Source organism: Aedes albopictus, chromosome 1, assembly GCF_035046485.1.
Source record: "Aedes albopictus strain Foshan chromosome 1, AalbF5, whole genome shotgun sequence".
Lineage (NCBI taxonomy): Eukaryota > Metazoa > Arthropoda > Insecta > Diptera > Culicidae > Aedes > Aedes albopictus.
This window is the reverse complement of record NC_085136.1, coordinates 255,355,215-255,375,164: the sequence shown is the minus strand read 5'-3', so window position 1 is coordinate 255,375,164 and position 19,950 is coordinate 255,355,215. Positions and strand designations below refer to the sequence as shown.

General features: G+C 40.2%; 1 protein-coding gene across 3 annotated transcripts in view; it reads left to right on the top strand.

Annotated features, from left to right (window-relative positions):
- Positions 1–19,950, top strand: part of LOC109408292 (mucin-2) — a 164,809-nt gene that overhangs the window by 132,722 nt on the left and 12,137 nt on the right. For all 3 annotated transcript variants that reach the window (XM_029860120.2, XM_029860119.2, XM_029860121.2), the window contains exon 3: positions 15,452–15,636. In XM_029860120.2, the coding sequence (XP_029715980.1) occupies positions 15,452–15,636 (185 nt within the window). The remainder of the gene's footprint in view (positions 1–15,451; positions 15,637–19,950) is intronic.

Below are 19,950 nucleotides of genomic sequence, written 5' to 3'. Positions count from 1 at the left end.
CAAGCTGCCGCAACGCATTCAACAATGCAAACAACATTTCTAGGAACACATGTTCCATCAGGGATTCTTCCAGCAGTTCCATCAGGGTGTCCTCCAGAAGTTCCTTCAGGGATTTCTCCAAGAGTTCCTGCAGGGATTCCTCCAGCAGTTCCATCAGAGATTCCTACAGGAGTTCCATCAGGGATTCCTTCAGGAGTCGATCAGGTATTTGATGGATTGATGGAACTGCTGGAGAAATCTCTGATGGAACTCCTGGAGGACTCCCTGATGAAGCTGCTGGAGGGTTCCCTGATGGAACTGCTGGAGGAATCTCTGAATGAATCCTGGAATTCTCCAGGAGTTCCATCAGGGATTTTTTTTGACATGTTAATGCAGATTTTTTTAGTAGTACATGGTTGTAGATTGCGTGGGAGGCTTAAATAATCCAAAATCAATTAGGTCTTTTGAAATGTTGAAAAATAACCAAATATTGAGAAGAAGTTGCTTTTGGTGATAGCTTCATTATGCTAATGCAATAAATTGTATAGTTGTAAATAAGTTTTCAGTGCGAATTTAATCAAAATGTTAACGGTGGTCATATGTACTTTAAGAATCAACTGATTAAGATAAGCATTTGATAATATAAACGATCGCGTTGTAGTTATACATTGAATGATTGTGTTGACAATGTTTATTGATCTATTTCTTTCGAGAAATACATTTTTATTCGACAGCATATTTGTTCCAATATAATTTAAATTCATATAAAAACGGATGATGGGTTCTGGTAATGCACTTTCATTGAACAATTAAAAATGATGAAGTGCACGTCAAACGCTGTCAAACGTAGATATTTAGAACACTGTCCAAACATCTTTCCAAACGTAATTAGGAATCACCTGCATGCATTAATAAAATATTCTCCAGCGTGTCCGGTCGTAGTCTGGTACTCTGTGGAGACAATACCAACGCCAGAGCAGAGAATCCTCGTTCTACCGACACTTGGTTGGACGGTGCGGCCAATACCACCACCGCTACTTCGTGCCTCTTCGTGCATCTCCGGAAGAGTTTTTTCTCGTTTGAGCCAGTAAATGTCGGTGTTTGAAATTTTGGCGAGGCTCTGCAAATTTTGATTCGTTAGAGCTGGAGGATTCGTCCAAACTTCCACCAAATAGAGTAATGAAATCGTCGTACTGACAGCTGTCACTCGTGCCAGTTTGGTCAGCATCAGCTTCCACAGATGGTCGCAGACTGCGGATACGAGCGTACGTTTCCTTGATGTACCCCTGTAAATGTAAATGTTGAAACGTATAGCAAATGTTGTAACAATGTATCAATATATTTGATAAGTATTTTGGAATGAAGTAACCATCCATTAATGACGTAGATTTTTGGGGGGAGGGGGAGTCTGATTTGGCTATACGAACTAGGTATGGAAGAGTATTCTACGAGGGGGGAAGGGGGTATCAAAAATCGGCCAAAAAAATGCAACGTCATTTATGGATGCTAATAAAGCTCTCAAATAGACTTTAGGGGAGGCTGAGGAGACTTGATCCCTGGGGAGACTTGTTCCCCCCATATTTGCTCGGAATCAAAAACATTTTTCTTCTAGCATATTTTTTTCCAAAACTATTCCTGGACAAACGACTATGTTTTGGCTACAAGTGGTTTCGATTATACATTGCATTATTTTTTAACGGCTGATGGTTTGTTTTCAGTCCTTCAGAAATCTTTTAGGCGATTCCGAAAAATCTCAATAGCTTTGTGAAAATTGAACCAAATCGTGCCAAATTTCACAGCACATAGTTTAAATAAAATACTTTCAAACTTATATATCCAAATAAGGCTGTTGTTAACATATTTTAATAAATTCAGCTTAGCATACACAATAGTGACATGGGGAGACTTGATCCCTCGAGGATTACACACACATTATACATGTGAAAAATAAAATTCTTTTCGGAAGCCTTTATTTACTTGGAATTCTAGTCTATTCAACGATAAAATGTGTCAGATAATTATGACTTTAGTACAAACCAAGAAAAAGGGGATCAAGTCTCCCCATTTTGAAAATACGGCATATCCTTAAAAATTAAAGAAATCTTACCATTTCAAACACTCCATATCCATCGAAAATACAAGAAAACTCGAAAAGAAAATGAATAGGAAAATTCTGGAATTATTTTCCCTTTAAATAAACCATGAGATCAAAGGGGGATCAAGTGTCCCCCATTTTTGAAAAAATAAATCATAAGACATGCCTCCATTAAAACACAGTTTTGAAAACTTTAACAAAAATTTAAAGTCCTTCTGTTGTGTATTAAACCCTAACTAAAAGAATCCAATCAGGATTTTCCAAAGCACCCCTGAGGCTTTCCACGAAGCAGCACGAAAAAAATCCATTTTTTTTAATTTTGCATTTTTGATTTGCATAAAATTTTGCACAGCTGTTCTAATCAATATAAATAACTATTTTTTTATATTAAAACTTTTTATTGAGTCTCGACTAACTTTCAAATAGGGCCTATGAAAAAATGGAAAACATGCAAATGAAAAATCATATCTCTGAAACTGCTTGTTTGATCGGAAAACTGTCTTCGGCAAAGTTGTAGATTAATAAATGGTGGCTCTCAGAAAAATATACATTGAAAAATTTATTTAGTTTTTCTTCTAAAAAAACTGAATTTTGTTACTAAAAATTGAATATCTCAAAAAGTTATTTTTTTACCTTCGTGATATTTTGTGAGAATAAAGTTCATTCTGTTAGCTACCATCTGTAGAAATTTCATAATGGTAAAAAAATGTACAAAAAAGTTATGGCACTTTGAACATTTTCGGTTGTGTGTTTTTTAGAGTGTATGACGAATTCACGCAAACTCGCCGTAGGGGTTTGGCAAAACTGTCTCAGAATCCGATGGAATTTCTTAGCTTTAAAGACTATGTATTTTAAAGCAAGATTGCATACGTTGTTTTTTTTTATTTACCTAGACTAATATTTGAAAAGGTCTAAAGTATTTGACCGTTTTTTACTCAATATAACTTAAAAATGACATTAGCTACAAAAAAGTTATGTATGGGTGACTTTTAGATAATCATGTGAACTTTCATAACATTGAAATATGTCAATACGCTTTAAAAGTAAAAAAAATGCAAATAAGAAAAATTATTTCAATTTGCAAAACATGACATTTTTGTAATTATTGAAAATTTTGCCATATATCGCAAGATGCGCATTTTTGAAGAAAAGCATTTCTGAGGTACCGTGATTTCGGGTGAAACTGATCAGTGGGGTGAAATTGATCGACGTGAGGGTCATGTTCATTTGTTAAAAATATTGCTTTAAACTTAAAACAATTTGTAGAAAATGACCATCATCCGGCTAAAGGATTATTGAATGATGAGTTACATGTTTTACAGTCAATTAGTCACATATTTCTGTATTAAATTCACGTGTGGCTTCGTGGTCGTGCGGCTAAGGTCACCAAGCCTTTAGTCGCATCGTGCTAAGGAGCGCGGGTTCGATTCCCGCCGCAGCTGTCAGGAAAAGTTTTCGGCTGTGCCACTGGGCGTTGCATGCTAGTCCGTTGTCTAGTGTCGTGCTTCCTTCAAAGAGCAAATAGCTCACTGGAAGCATTCAAAACGTGTCTGTGTCTTTTTAAAAAAAAAAAATATTTTCCGTAATTGCGTGTTTGGCGAACCTCAAACACCCTTTCAAACTTTTGTTACCGTGGCTGTATCGCACATGTAATGAATATTCGAATGCATGCTTTTAGCTGCCAAGTGTTTGCCAAATACGATTTCATAATCAAAAATTTTATAAATATTCAAATTTATACATAAAATTGCACTTTTCGGAAGTAATCACTTTTTCAGTATGAAAAGTGCATACTTTAAGGCGTTTTCATGAAATTTATTAAATTTAAAACTTGAATAGTTCAAAATTGAGAAAACTCGTTAAACTTTTGCGCAGCATTTCGCATTCTGGGGTTGTTAATTCAGGTCGAAAACATATTTTTGGCACATGCAAAGGTATTTCATTTACTGATCAATTTCATCCCGAAAGCAAAATTATTGATTTTTTATTTCAAATGATATTTACCTATTGCAATAAAATGATTTGTAGTAACAGTTTCAATCTCGTTGACTGATGAGAATCGTGGTCATACTTGTTTATTGCTTTGAGTTTGACTTTCTTTGGGTGATCGACTGTACGTTGGATGATATGTTTAATTGGCAATTCAGTCTAATTTGGTCAAACAAAAAGAACTATATGTTTTCTTAACCCGACGTTTCGGTCTTTATTGGACCTTTTTCAAGGATTCTGTAATGTTTGAGTTTGACCATATCGCTGCATTCGAAATCACGGTAGCATTAGTAGAACATTTTTGACAGCTCCTCCCCTCTTAAAGTATATTCTCCTATACCTAATAGAAGGCTCCTAGCAATATCATAAACTTCCTCTAAAATGCTACGTCTTTAATGGACGGTTCCTAACAACAAATACTTCATGTCATCATTTTGTGTGTTTCTCTTCGGTAGAAAACAAAAGATTTTATCCAGGGCGTTTTTTACAGATATTAAATTAAACATAGCTCCATAAATCACAAGTCTATCTAATGCAAAGTATTTATTTTATTCTCTTATGAATAAGAAAACTTTTAAGTTGAAATTCGACTTCTGGTTGATGTTCTGAATTTCTGTGTAACAAATCTGGTGTTCTGGTTCAAAAGAGAATCCTAAATTATATTCTTTGTATTGGATAGATTTATAATTGAAACATGTAAAGCTATGTTCAATGTCAATATGTGAAAATCCACGTATAAAAATACCCAAAAATTGGTTTGACTCACAAAAAAAAACATTTTGTGTTGGGTTGGATTTAGATAATAGCAATTTAATTACTTTGATCCATTTTGAAATCTATTCTTATTGGTTGGTGTGGGGTTTGGTTCTCCGAAATAGGATTAATTTAATTTCGCAAATGGGCATGTATTCCAAATTGACTTCAATTTATTTTTTAACTTTTTTTAGCGTGATCGTTTTTTCAATATTTCAATTTTTACTTGAAAGTTTACACAAATTCCTTAAAGTCACACATACCACACTTTTTTGCAAGTCATGTTATTTTTAAGTTATATTGGTATAAATAAAATAGTCAAAAACTTAAGCCCTTTTCAAATATTAGTGTAGATAAATTTAAAAAAAAAACAACAAAGTATGCAACGTTGCTTTAAAGTACATAGTCTGCATACCTACACAATTCCATTGAAATCTGAGAGGGTGCTGCCAACCCCAAAATCTAGTTTGCGGGATATTCGTCATGCACTCTAAAAAACACGCAACCAAAAATGTTCAAAGTGCCGTAACTTTTTTGTACATTTTTTTACCACTATAAAAAATTTACAGATGATAGCTAACAGAATGAACTTTATTCTCACAAATAAACACGAAGGAAAAAAAATAACTTTTTGAGATATTTAATTTTTAGTAACAAAATTCAGTTTTTTCAGAAGAAAAACTAAATAAATTTTTCAATTTGTATTTTTCTGAGAGCCGCCATATATTATTCTACAACTTTGCTGAAGACACCTTTCCGATCAAACAAGCCGTTTCCGTGTTATAATTTTTTATTTGCTTGTGTTCCATTTTTTCATAGGCCCTATTTGAAAGTTAGTCGAGACAAAATATGAACTTTTGATATGAAAAAAATGGTTTCTCACATGAAAAGGAATAGTATACAAAAATATCAAGTAAATTAAAAACATCGATTAAAATGGATTCGTGCTGGTCCGTGGAAAGCCTCCCCTGCAAAATCCCTGAAGAAAACTCCGGAGCAATCCGTACAGCAATCTCGGAAGGAATATCTGAAGGAATCCCGGGAATAAACCTAGGAAGATTCTCGAAATGCTGAAGAAATCCTGGAAAAAATTCCTGAAGGTGTCTTGAAAAAACCTCAGCTCATCTAATCTCATCTCAATTCTTTACCCTATTCTCTAGCCTCTACCTTACTGTCTTCTTTGCCCTCTATTATAACCCTCTATCCTGTGCTCTATCATAACCTTCAACCCTACCATCTGTCCTACTCTCTACCCTATCCTCTACCATAACCATTGCCGTACCCTACGATACGTAATCTTACCGTCTACCCTACTCTCTACTCTAACCTTTTCCCTACCCTCAACCCCACTCTCTACCCTCCCCGTCTACCCTATCCTCTACCCTAACCTTCTACTTCACTCCCTCTACTCTATCCTTCTCCCAAACCCTCTTCCCGACCGTCTGCTCCACCGTTTACCTTACCCGCTACCGTACCATTTACCGTGACTCTCTACCCTTTTCTCATAAAGCCCGATCGATAGATACCTATATTGCATGGTCTCATAGCTCAAACTACCATACTGTGGCCGCAATCTTGGATATGGCCTGCCATCTTGGATTTCCAGATAGAGTCAAATATCGATTTTTGACTTCTACTCATGAAGCCCGATCGATAGATACCCATATTGCATGGTATTATATCTCAAACTATCATCTTGGATATGGTCCGCCATGTTGGATTTCAAAATGGCGTCGGATATTTATTTCTGAGTTCTTCTTATGAAGCCCGATCGATAGATACCCATTTTGCATAGTAACCGAAGCAGCATTCCCGTAAAAGGCATATATTCTGGAGTTTTGACCGCCATCTCGGAACTTGAGCCGTCATCTTGAATTCCAATACCCCCTCTACCACCTCCACATCCTAAGGAATGTGTATGCCAAATTTGATTTAAATTTCTTGACGCATTCCAGAGTTATGTTCCTATGTTCCGGCATACATATATACATACGTACATACATATAAACATGCAAATAGACAAACACACAAACATATGAACATACAAACATATAAACATACAATCATACATACATAAACTTTTGATTAACAACTCTGCCGAAGAAATGAACTATAAATTATTACCCATTGTCAAGATTCCAGGGAAATATTGTTTTCGCATTGGAAATGAAGCTCATAGATCGTGACAATATGTAATCTTTGCAGCATCGTTTACGCCACCTAGTGAACCAGTCACAAACTATTTTGTCTACTATAAGCAAGGTATGGGTGTGGAGAACATCTTCCCTGAAGAAAGTATTCTAAAATTTTGCGTAATTCTGGAGATATTCACATCAAAAGGACTGTCCTTTTTATAGGACGCTGGGCGTTCGGGGCATCTGTCCTATAAATACACTAAAAGGCGGCTTGCAGTAATGACAAGCATAAAAATGTTTTTAAATTTACCATGGCAAAACATGATCATCGACCCACCAACGCTTCTTGTGCGCGTTTTGTTTCTTCTCACATCAACCGGTTGGATAGCCGAGTGGTAGCGTGCGAGCCTGGTGATGTCAAGATTCTTGGTTCGAATCCGGTTACCAACAGAAACTTTTTTTAATTGAAAATCGAGTCCATGGTAAAATTGAAAACATAATTCTTTTGAATTAAAACGAAACTCAGTCTGCACAAATTTAGTGACGTTGTGTATTTAAATTGACCCGCAGAATAGTAAATTTCACCGCAAGCCGCCGTTCAGTGAGGACGCTGGGCGGATATGGGTTAAGAAACTGTTATTCAGCTATCTCTGTTTCCTGGATATTTTAAACATTTTATTGACTTTAAATTGATTTTTCAACTGATTCACTTATTTCTCTTTCCTTTCCTTTGCAACAAAAAAGTCAAGAACATCAACAAAACAAAGCACGGGAAAAATCTAATACTGAATAAATAATTAAAAATGCACGGAAAATACAATTTCGGAAAAGCGAATGGTTTAATCGTACGAAAAACAGTACTGTTGATGTTTAGACTACTGTGATAATTTGAGAATCCACTGAATCATCATTTCTCAGCGACATTTCACATTAAGGTGAAACATCAAGAAATCACATTGCAATTTTGTATACAAACTTTAGAGGCACAAATCTGACGAACGAAGCATCGAATCAATCCGCACTTGATTTTCCTGGTTTTGCTCACTTGCAAAAAGAGGCAGCTTTTCCAAATTGAGCGCATTTGTTTACGATTTTTTAAGATTGGTGCTCTTGAAAACGTGAGTAGGGGTTTAAGTCGGCCATTGTGGCAGCCATATTGGTATTCTTTGAAGTTTCTCCTTAATCAAACTGATTTTGTTTACCTGTTGTGCATCCGAAGCCCCTGTGATGAACTCAATGGAACTTGTGTATGCCAGCCGCTGCAAAGTCGTGTGCGAATTTCGACTGTGATGATAATGAATTTCGGCCGAGTCTAAATGGGTGCAAATGTCACAATATAATATATTGTTACATAAAAAATCAGATGTAAATGTATAGTAGCTAACATTTGCAAAGCTTTTGCCGAACCCCCAACAAACATTTTTGCTGTATAATGGTGGAACAAATCATTCTTAAGCTATCTTTAGCTTAAAAAATTGCTTTTCAGCTAGTTCTGTTACCTAGGCATTCCATTACAATACACTTTATTGTAGCTGGTACACTGTATGGTGCAGGAATGGTTTTCACCATACACCCTATGGTTGGTTTTTATCCGGGTAAGGACTAGACTAAATAAGGATTAAAAGTTTGAGTTCTGTTGTGTGAAGATAAATTACTAGTACGGAGACTGAATTGTAGGTACGACTGAATTTGTAAACAAACCTATACTAAAACATAACCTATTTTTGTAGCTTTAACCTGATCACACTGCAAGTACGGTGGATTGATTTTGCTGGAAGAACTCCGATTGAATCTGGCGCAACAATCGTTGAACATAGAAAATTGAAAATTTAAAATGCAGTCAAGAATCAAAAAAGAAAACAAAGGATTTTTTGTTTAAATCGGAGTAAAATGTCTATTGAATTGAAGTAAATCGAAACGAGGAGGTACAATCGAGGTTCCACTAAAATTTTTTGAAAATAATATCAAATGCCAACACTAAATGACACCGCCACAGTAAAAATCTAGTTTTATTATTTACCCTAGCAGCACCAATAACATAAACACCTCATGATACTCACTAAACGATACGTAATGGAAGATCCAAACCCCATTTAGAAGTATGACCTTTTACTAGTGTTGCTCCGACAGAAGAAGATGCACCATCCAGCACCACAAACACTATAATTATGCATGCTTATTGCTATGTTTGTTGACCCAATAGGTTAAAAGTAAAAACGAGAATCATAAGTGGATGGCAAGGAGCTGCTGTTCACAGTTCGCGTGCCAAAGCTGTGCAAATAGGAAGCAATCAGTGAAGTACTAGATTGAAAGTAGTGAGCTGGATTTTTGTATGGTGAGATGATCAATTCTCCATTTCTGCAATGAAATGGTGCAAACAGCGTGGGTTATATGATTTATTGGCTAATTTGATGCTATTTGAGCAAAAGGTTGAATAACTGTGTTGTTGTATTATTTTTTCCTGCAACTTCAACAACACAGTTACCCAAACTTTTGCTCAAACAGCATCAAATTAGGCAAGAAATCATATAACTTAAGCTGTTTGCACCATTTCATTACAGAAACGGAGAATTGATCATCTCACCATACAAAAATCCAGCTCACTACTTTCAATCTAGTACTTCACTGATTGCTTCTTATTGAAGAAGCCAATTAAAAGTTTAGCTCTCCCGCATGATACGATCTTCGGTTATTTCGAAAAACGGTTTTTTTCCTATGGCTGCTTCCCTTCAACAACGGTGTTGGCGCGGATCAGACCAAGACAGGCACCGAAACACCGAGTTGTGAGCAGCACATTGAATACGCATACGTTTACGTTTTCGTGCAGCTTTAAACTGCAAAAAGGCAATTTATTAATAGAAATTAATTGTGAATTCATGTTTTCTTACACTTTAGGTATCATAATGCAGAACCAATGGGTCTGTCTTTCGACGCTACAACTAAGCAAACAATCTTATACACACTGTAAATATTCCAATTCCAATTAGTTCCCAGACTTCACTAGATTTAAAGATTATGTCACTTACTCGAATTGTATGTTTAGGTAGAATATCGAATTCAATTAGTTATAAGTAGAATAGTAAATTTGTCCTAGCTTCTCCCTCTTTGGACTCTAACTTTATCCGTCACAGGCGATCTTCCCTAATAAACGAACACCATACACGGACCGTACAGTAGATGGCTCAACAATACCACATACTGTTCAAATTGTATCCCGAATGGGTGGTTAAGCACATCTTATGGTTTTCATTTATGCAGGTTTGCTATCAGCTATTGTTCTAATTCTATGTGGCGACAGCTTGAATGACAGGCAGTGCTCCCAGCGGCAACAAACGGTGTACAACATTTAGAAGGTGATACATTCCGGAAAATTGACGTTTTTTATGACGTAATTGTTAAATGGTATGAACAAAACGATCTAGTTCTCCACAAAATATCCTAGCACAATATAAGAGGGCCATTAACAAACATAGGTATGGATTTTCGCCCATGGAGGTGGGTGCACATCAGCTTTCTCTCCATCATAGACTTTGCATCCTGGAAGTCCAACATCAGCAAGGACCACAAGCAGGGTTTGGTGAGACTTCGTAAGTCAATAATGGAGGCCAAGCAGGACCAGAACTAACTCATGGCAACTGCGGCAGCAGCAGAGCCCGTGAAGCTGAGTGCCGAAATCTGCCCAGACTGAGGTTATCGCATTCGCGGAAAGTCCGAAAAGTACACCAGACGCGATTGCTAATGACAAGCAATCACAGAAGCGTACGAAACAGCCGCCAAGGGATCAGGCGGCGCTCGCAAGATCAGGAGATAGTTAGCCCCGATAGTGATGGACAGTAATTTCAGTAATTTGACCATGTCCAGACGTTCTGGTTTGAAGGAAGCAGGGAACGCGACCTTGTGTAGACCCGCAGCAACCACATATAAGGGTTGGTCAGGGAGGACATCCTCTTGGGCATCCCCTGGACATTAGTATAGAACAAAGAAAAAATAAGAGGAAAAAGAAAGAGGAACAAGGGCACAGGGACACCAAGCCAAGAAATGATGAGAGAATAGGCGCCAAGCACGAGAAGGGAGACAATGAGTCTAAGTACTCCGAAGTTTGGAAGGCAATGAGGATCAAAGTCAAGCTCGTGTTTTTTGGAACCGGCGTTCTTAGTATTCGACGTACTCGGCGTAATGATCCTCGAGTTCAAGCGCTATTAAACCTGCAAGGGCGTCGTCTACAAATGTTTGGCGGAAGACATCCTTGGTGAGAGTGTCGAGGTGCGAAGTCTCACTGCGGTAGCGACTCTGAAGATCATAAACCAGGACTAGAGCACGGACGAGGAAGAACTTGTCATGGCACTGCGGCTGCAGTGCAAAGTGCAGATGGCCACAGCGGACGTTCGGCTGCGGAAGACCCGTTATGAATACAGGTGGCCATAATTTGACTACCGGTGATGCATGGTAAGGCGTCCATGCGTGTTGAAAAGCTCAAGGTGGGTTGTGCGGTGTGCTCGCTGATAACTAAGCAGCCGCCGTAGGATGGCCTCAAATGTTTCAAACCGGAACACAAGACTTGGGACTACAAAGACCCATTCAGAAGCAAGCTCTGCAGGTAATGTGGAGGTGAAGACCATTAGGCTGAAGGTAACTCACGAGTATTTGATCTGTTTCAGGAAAAGAGCAAGTACCCGACGGGAGGCCTCAAGTGCTCGGCTTTCAAGAGAGACCCAGCTGGTAAACCACAGTGCAGCTAAACCTTAACCTGCAGTGTAAGTCAGTTACTGGTTGGGGGCGTATATAATCATAATATCGATTCTACGCTAGGGGCAATGAGAGTATATTACAGGTGGGGAAGAAGAAGAGATGGCTATGTATTAGTAAGCAAAGAAAAATGTAAACACAAATAGTGACGTCACTATTTGACACGCGTTCTTATGGGATCTCGCTTTGCTTGTAATAGTGACATGTTTTGCACCAGATACGGTTCTCACGCACACGAAGTGTCTTCTTCCCCACCTGTAATATACTCTCATTGCGCTAGGGGCAAGGCACTGTGCAAACCGGAGCAGCTCTGAGAAATGTTGAGTAACTCTCTCTATTTGAATCCAGAAACGTCTCTGAAACGCGGAAAACCGGGCAATACCGCTCGATTTTTCTCTGGCATCAGGCCACACTTTGGAAAAATGAGAGTAATCCAGAGAGAGATCCAGAGCAACACTTTAACAGATTTACCAAGATTCTATACAAATCGAAAATGGTATTTGTGTCACAGACGGATTCAATATGGACCACTGGTAAATATTCAGTGCAGGAATTGGGGTGAACATCTCACGAAGGCTTCCGTGACGTTTTCCTCTGTTGCAGATGCTGGACTGTAATGATGGTGGCCTCAATACCTGGGCTGTGATTAAGAAAAGGGGAAACCGTTAGCTAGATCAGATACTGGTAAACGCATTAGTAATGCTAGATTAACCGGAACGGAAAAGAATCGATGAACTACGTTACATTCCGTAGTACTGGTCTAACAAGTCGTTCAAACCGGAGGGTAGACAATGCGTACACTGACGGTTCGCTACAGTATAGACTACAACAACAGCATCGGGTGGGGGAAGGGGAGGCCACTCCGCCAAAAGTGAACCCTAGGAATAGGAGACCTCCGGCCTACTGATGCACTGTGTGTGCAGCAAGCATGTGATCATGATGAGCATGAGAGAATGTGACTGGCCAGTGTCATCATTCGTTAATTTCCAGGGTCATTGAACATTGAACCTGGATGGAATGTAGCTATTGCAGAGGTTCCCGAGATGTTCAAATTTACTATTCAGAAATGTTTGAACGAGTGAGTCTTGCAGAAAGTTCCAATGTTCCAGGGTATAGAAGTAACCAGTTCGGCTTCCGGAAGGGGAGGAGGACCGTATATGCTAATCTTGTCGGTTACAACGACCTTCGAGATAGCTCTCCACCATAAGAGAAGGAGGATTCGCTTGTGCAGTAGTGACCCTGGATTTAAGGTACGCGTTCAAAAGTGCCAGTTGGACGGGTATTATCGATGCGATCCTCCGTCTTAGGACACCCGACTACTTGTACAAGATTCTCGGAAGCTAGTTCTAGAACCTCGTACTAGTATACTGCACAAAGATGAGTTGGATGGAAGTGCTTTCGCATAAGCTCATTCGTGTTAAGTGTAAGTTTTTCCCAGCTAAACTCCCGACAGCCATAGGGTTAGTTAGGATCAGGCTCCAGCACCCTACGAGAAGATCGCCATCATCCACCCACCGAAGTATGAAAATCCACCGCCAGATGGACGGTTACCATTCTTGGACGGCCATGAGGGGTGGCGTAATGGGGCCATTAAGAAATGGGATGAGGAGCAATGACCGGAGTAAGAGATCATGGACCTCCAAGCGCTCGACGACTTCATGGCTTGACGTGGCTAGACCATGAGCATCACTTACAAAACGTTTACCGTATGCGTGATAATGTTTGCACCATCGTACAAATATGGTACCCATGTCACCTGTACACACAATGTCTTAGTTTTTATTGCATGCACGTAAGCTCTAACTCATATCACAGTAGGTTGCGGGTAAAAAAATCCGATTTCTTAAGTTTAAAGTTTGCACCATGAAGGGGTAGCAGCGGTAGTCGGGACTTGTCCACGCGCAAATGTTAAAAAAGACATTTCAGGAGTGTTCAGGAGAACCGTAAAACGATCTTAGACCGAAAAAAAAGCAAGGGCAACTATTCCCGAAGGTGTCCACTGGTCGTCCAAGGTTAACATGGATTAAGAAAGCTATCGCTGCCACCAAAAATAAGATTTGGGTGAATTATATGCGCTCAATGAGAAAAATGGCAAAGAAACGCTAAATCAGCGACTAAATGGCATGGCATATCGAAAAGGAAAATTACGGTTGCCTTTATGATCCTTCGACCATCGAAAAAAAACTTACATTGTTACCAATGGCATCCAGGAGCTACGAGTAGCGCCATATAAGAAAGTCTTGAATTTGTCCGAACGCAACCTCCGTTTTTTTCGATTTCCGAAAAACTATCGATCCGTACCAAATTCCAGAATCAATAGTTATCATAACTTTTGTTTGTGTGTCAATGTCTACACCATTAGGCAATGTCAAAATAAAAAAATAAATTCAAAAATTGTTAATATGTATTGACTTTGACTCTACCACGGATACTTTTCGACGTTTGCGCGTGGACAAATCACGAGCTAGTTTGCCACTTAGTCATTATGCAAGTGTTAAACTAAGAAAATCAACACTTTTTATTCACAGTCTACTATGATATGAGTTATAGATTAAATGCCTGCAAATAAAACCAATACATTGTCTTCACAAGTAAAACTGGAATTTAACGATGGTGCAAACATTATCACGCATACGGTAGGTAACTACTAGAACCACCAAAATAGGCCTGATTGTAATGCCTTCCCCCCATCCCAGAACCCCGCCGTTTTTGATTTAAGAACCCCGTGACCCCGGATATTCGAGTATCCGAAGTCATTCCGGCAAAGGCCGAAGATCGATCCGCTACGACATCGGTAAGGATCTGGACGAGTAGCCGGCTGGAATACGGAGCAGCGCAAGTCCCAAGCCACCCCCGGGAACCGTGGAGAGTGAGCCGAGAATCCACACCCGCACGCGTTTCGCCGTTGGAAACGAGGTGGTGGAGCAGAAACAGTAAGGGGCCCCGCAACGCAACAGATATTTAAGGTCAGATAGATAGTTTGTAAAAAAAAAGTAACAGAGGAAAGTGTCAGGAAAAGCCTTGTAAGAAAGTGTAGAGGGTAGCTAGAATAAACTGTTGTAAAGTGTAAATACGCTGTGGTTTTCCTCCATTTTGCGCGAAAATACCTGCCCGCGAGTAATTGTTTAGTGAACGTGCCGACCCTGCGGCCATTGAGTCGGGGAGTCTCTGTGGTACTCCCGACTCACCTACCCAATACTTACAAAACCTTCCCTATTTTGTTCAATAACTTTAAACGATTGGAGATATTGCAATTCTAAGCATAATTTTGGTTCTTTAGGGTCCTAAAACCATCAGTTAGGTATAGTAGGATAGCGTATTTTTTGACGAAAAAAAGTGGTGATTGACTCGATTGCCCGTTCGTAAATGCTACACTCGCACAAGGAAGCAATAGAATAGCAGCTTCTGGAAACTTACAGACATTTTCATTGTGTGCGTTAGGTTATGAGATTGTGTATTGATTACCCTGAATATGAAGCGGCACAGTTCGCTTGGTTGCATAACTTGTTGGCATTATATGAGAGATTGACAATGTCTTGTCTATAAGTGAGTTGGAGATGTGAAGAAGTAGATAGGAAGATTCGAAGTAGAAGGGACGGGTCAGAGATTGAACCCATGACCTTTCGCATATGAATCGGAACCGGTAGCCACTAGACCACGAAACTCGTCAATTCATATTTTAACATTCATTAAGCATTTACAGTAATCAGCCGATACTGATCGCAAATCACTTTCTCTCCTCTCTTTCTTCCAGCACTTATCCTAACGACAGCAATTATCAGCAACGATGGTCAGTTCCTGTCCGGACCGCGCTACAGTTTGGACAACATGCCCAAAACCAGCTTCACCTGCCGGGACAAAATCCTCGGCGGGTACTATGCCGATTCAGAGACCCAGTGTCAGATGTTCCACGTGTGCGTCAAAGTGTCCGGAATTGGCGTAAGTCCAAGCAATATGTGCGATGACTGTTTCCTTTTGGCATACAGTAACGCTCGGAAGTTATTTGACAAATGAGGGGTTCAGCAAAAACTGCTTGATTAGCTAATGATTCAGGATAATCAACTAAAACTCTATGATTTGTCAAAAATCTTTCAAGCGCAACTGTATCTGGTTGCGCTGCTGCCACATCATGTGACGTTCGCATCATATCAGCAACATCTAAACATAACCATTAAACCACTAATCCACTCTGCTCTGCTAAAAGCTTGACCTAGGTCTGTCTGCTACCAACCAACCACCACCTACTACCCTCTAGTTACCTACTGCACACACAGGCCACAGGCGCCGCGCCACCATACCACGATGAAACAGAAGCGAAAGAAGACGAGATCTGTCTCTCGAGACGAGGAGAGGAACGCAAAACGGAACACGAGTGACATGTTGGTTGGGGTGCGACGTAGAGGCGAAGACAAGATGCACGATTTTCCCAAGAGACCTAGTTGACCTTTTGATTGCATGTTTGTGGCTTGGCTTAGGTACCTATTCCACGAGACGACGACGACGATCGGTCTAGTGCTCTACGGACGACCAAATCGGGGGTGTGCGAGCGCCAAGTTGTAACGATCGACGTATTGGACCCGTATTTGAGCTAATGACCGATCAGCGCAGCGGCTGTTTGTTGCGTGGGTTATTCGTTAGAACACAGGTGGTTCAGGAATTCTAAAATTAGGTATGGGTAATTGCGGATTTTTTAATTACAATTAGTTTTGTTCTGAATTACAGCAAATAAGAAGCCATGCTTTCCATCTAATTGAGCATGATCCATCAAGTCCATGGATCCATGGAGTCTTGAAATCCTTGAATGATTAATGACATTGATTCTGGCGAGGATGTTGGAAGATGTCTGTGATCCTGAAGGGATTTGTGAATTTCAGAACATTTTCAAACATTCTTTGAGGATTCTAGGTGATAACCTTGACAGCTGTAGATTAGATCTTGAATATAGTTCTGAGGACTTATTAAGTCACTAACGAGATCTTTGCATCTATATTCTGCAACTTAGAAGCAGAAAGGATAAGTTGAGACTCAAACGAGTGCAGCTGATCTTGTTCCAGCCAACACACGATCGCATATGCTGTTGAATAGGATGCTAAAGTGGAGACGATATGTGTACACCACTGGCGTAGCCACGGGGGGATTTAGGGTTAAACATTTCATGGGATTTCCTAAGGAATTGCTCATGTGATTGCTTCCGGGATTCCCCATGAGATTTCATCAGGAATTCCTCCAAGGATTCACCCGAGATTTTCTTTTGTGTTTCTTTCAGAAAAAAAACTCCAGGGATTATTCTAAGAATTCCTCCAAGGATTCCCCCAGGAACTTTTTTAAGAATGCCTTTAGGAGTTCTTCTTGGAACTCCTCCAGGAATAAATCCAATACTTCCTCCAGGAAATGTTTAGGGATCCCTTAGGAATTCCCTTTGGTATTGCTTCCGGGATTCCTTCTGGGGTTTCTTCAGGAATTCCTCCAGGGATTCCTTCAGAAACTGCTACAGGCATTCCTCAAGGAGTTCCTCCACGAACTTTTCTTAGGATTACTTCAGGCTTTCTCCAAGAATTCCATCTGCGATTTCTTCAGGAATTCATCCAGGGATTACTACCAGAATTCCTCCAGAGATTCACACGGGAATTTTAAAAACGGCTTATTTTAAAAATTCCTATAAAGATTCTCCCAGGAACTCATTTTTAGAATTCCTTCAGGAGATCCTCTTGGAATTCTTTCAGCAACTCCTTTAGGAATTAATCCAGTGCTTCCTCCAGGAACTGTTTTGGGATTCCCTTAGGAATTCCCTCTTGGAATAGCTTCCAGGATTCCTCCTGGGGTTTCTTTAGGAACTCCTGCAGGAATTTCTTCAGGAATTCCTCATGGAGTTCCTCCACGAACTTTTCTTAGAAATCCTTCAGAATTTTTCCAAGAATTCCATCTGCGATTTCTTCAGAATTTCTTCCAGGGATTCCTCCAGGAATTCCTCCATGAACTTCTTTGGATATTCCTCCAGGAATTATTCCAGGGATTTTTCTGGGAGTTGTTGCAAGGACTCGTATAAAAACTCCTCGAGGGATTCATACAGAAATGTCTCTAGAGATTCCTCTAGGATATCCTCCAGAAACTCTTCCAGGAATTCTTCTAGAGATTCCTCTAGGAGTTGCTCTAGAGATTTCTCCGGAAATCCCTACAGTTACTTGCCTTACCGATCAGGCTAAGGCCGGGGTGGCCTCTGCTGTACATAGTAGCCGTCTCCATTCCACTCGGTCCATGGCTGTTTGTCTCCAGTTCCGCACTCTGCGTAGGGTCCGCAGATCGTCCTCTACTTCCTCTACTTATCGACCCATCTAGCTGGCTGCGCACCACGTCTTCTTGTACTGGTCGGATGACTCTCGCAAACTATTTTAGTCGGGTTGCTATCCGACATCCTGATGACGTGACCCGTCCACCGTAGCCTCTCGATTTTCGCGGTGTGGACGATGGTTGGTTCTCTCAGCAGCTGATGCAGCTCGTGGTTCATTCGCCTTCTCCAAGTCCCGTCTTCCATCTGCACTCCGCCGTAGATGGTACGCAACACCTTCCGTTCGAAAACACCAAGGGCGCGTAGGTCCTCTGCACGTAGGGTCCATGTTTCGTGCCCATAGAGGACGACCGGTCTAATAAGCGTTTTGTAGATAGTTTGTATTTGTATTTGTATTTGTATTTAAAATAATTCATCTGACATGTTAGTCTTAATGAATAAAATTAATTAATATTACGTACATACATTTAAACGACATTTAACACAGATTTTATACGATTAGCGAAAATTCTTGTCGGTTCATTAAAAACGAAGAATTCCTCCACATCTGTAAAAGCACGAATACACGCTGAGAAGGGCTCGTTGTAGCCATACACGGTCCGGTGGAAAGTTGGTTGCAGTAACGTCGAATTTCGAAGATGTATGGTCGGAACACGGAAGTTTAATGAAGAAAGCAACGCTGGAGCATCGATTTCACTATTAAGTAGTTTAGCTACAAGTAGCGACTGCTGTACTTTTCGCCGTCGCTCCAAGGTCTCCAACCCTAGTAGCTGGCATCTGTCTGGATAGGGTGGCAAGTTATCAGGATCTCTCCAAGGCAAACTTCTCAAGGCTAAGCGGATGAACCGTCTCTGAATTCGTTCAATTCTTAGGCTCCACGTGACTTGGTACGGATGCCATACGACGGAGGCATTTTCCAAAATTGGGCGTACTAGTGCACAGTAAAGAGATTTCCAACAATGCGGGTCAGAAAAATCCTTGGCTATTTTGGAAATGAAGCCTAACTGACGCGATGCCTTCGATACTATTTCAGAGCGATGAAGATCGAAAGTCATTTTAGTATCCAAACGAACACCTAGGTCTGTCACACTAGTCACTCTGTTCAGGGGATCTCCTTCAATATGATATCGAAAATCGATCGGCTGTACTGTGCGGTGGAAAGTAATCACCTGACATTTTTCCACGCTTATAGTCAGCTTATTTCTACGGCACCAATCTGCGAAAAGTGTCAGCGAGTTCTGAAGATGTCTGCAATCATTTATACAACGCACCACAATATACAGCTTCAGGTCATCCGCATAGATCAGCTTCAATCCTTCGTCCAAAACCAAAGCAGCATCATTGAAGAAAATAATGAAAAGCAACGGTCCAAGATTGCTTCCTTGCGGAACTCCGGACTTGTTGGAAAATGATGATGATACACAGCCGTCGATCTTCACTCGAAGCTCTCGTCCTGTAAGGTATGACTCCAACCAAGACACCAAATGCGAAGCGACACCAAGGCGAGATAACTTTCGTAGAAGTATTCCGTGGTCAATTTTATCAAACGCTGCCTTCAAGTCGGTGTAAATAGCGTCCACCTGGGCATTTGCTTCCATTCCCCTCAAACACTTTGATGTGAAAGTCAGCAAGTTGGTAGTGACCGATCGATTAGGCATGAACCCATGTTGTTCAGTGGAGATATAGCTTTTTGTGGCATCGAAGATGATTCCACATACTATTATCTCAAACAGTTTGGAGACAGCTGACAAGCTAGTGATTCCCCGATAGTTCGCGACATTATGGCGATCACCACGTTTGAAAACAGGTGTCATATACGATTGTTTCCATATGCGTGGGAATTTGGCCTGCTGGAGTGAGCGATTGAAAATATCGCACAAAGGTTGTGCCAATGCAGAAATACAACGGCAGATGATAACTGCAGGTAATCCATCGGGACCGGGAACATATGATCGTTTTAGTTTTTT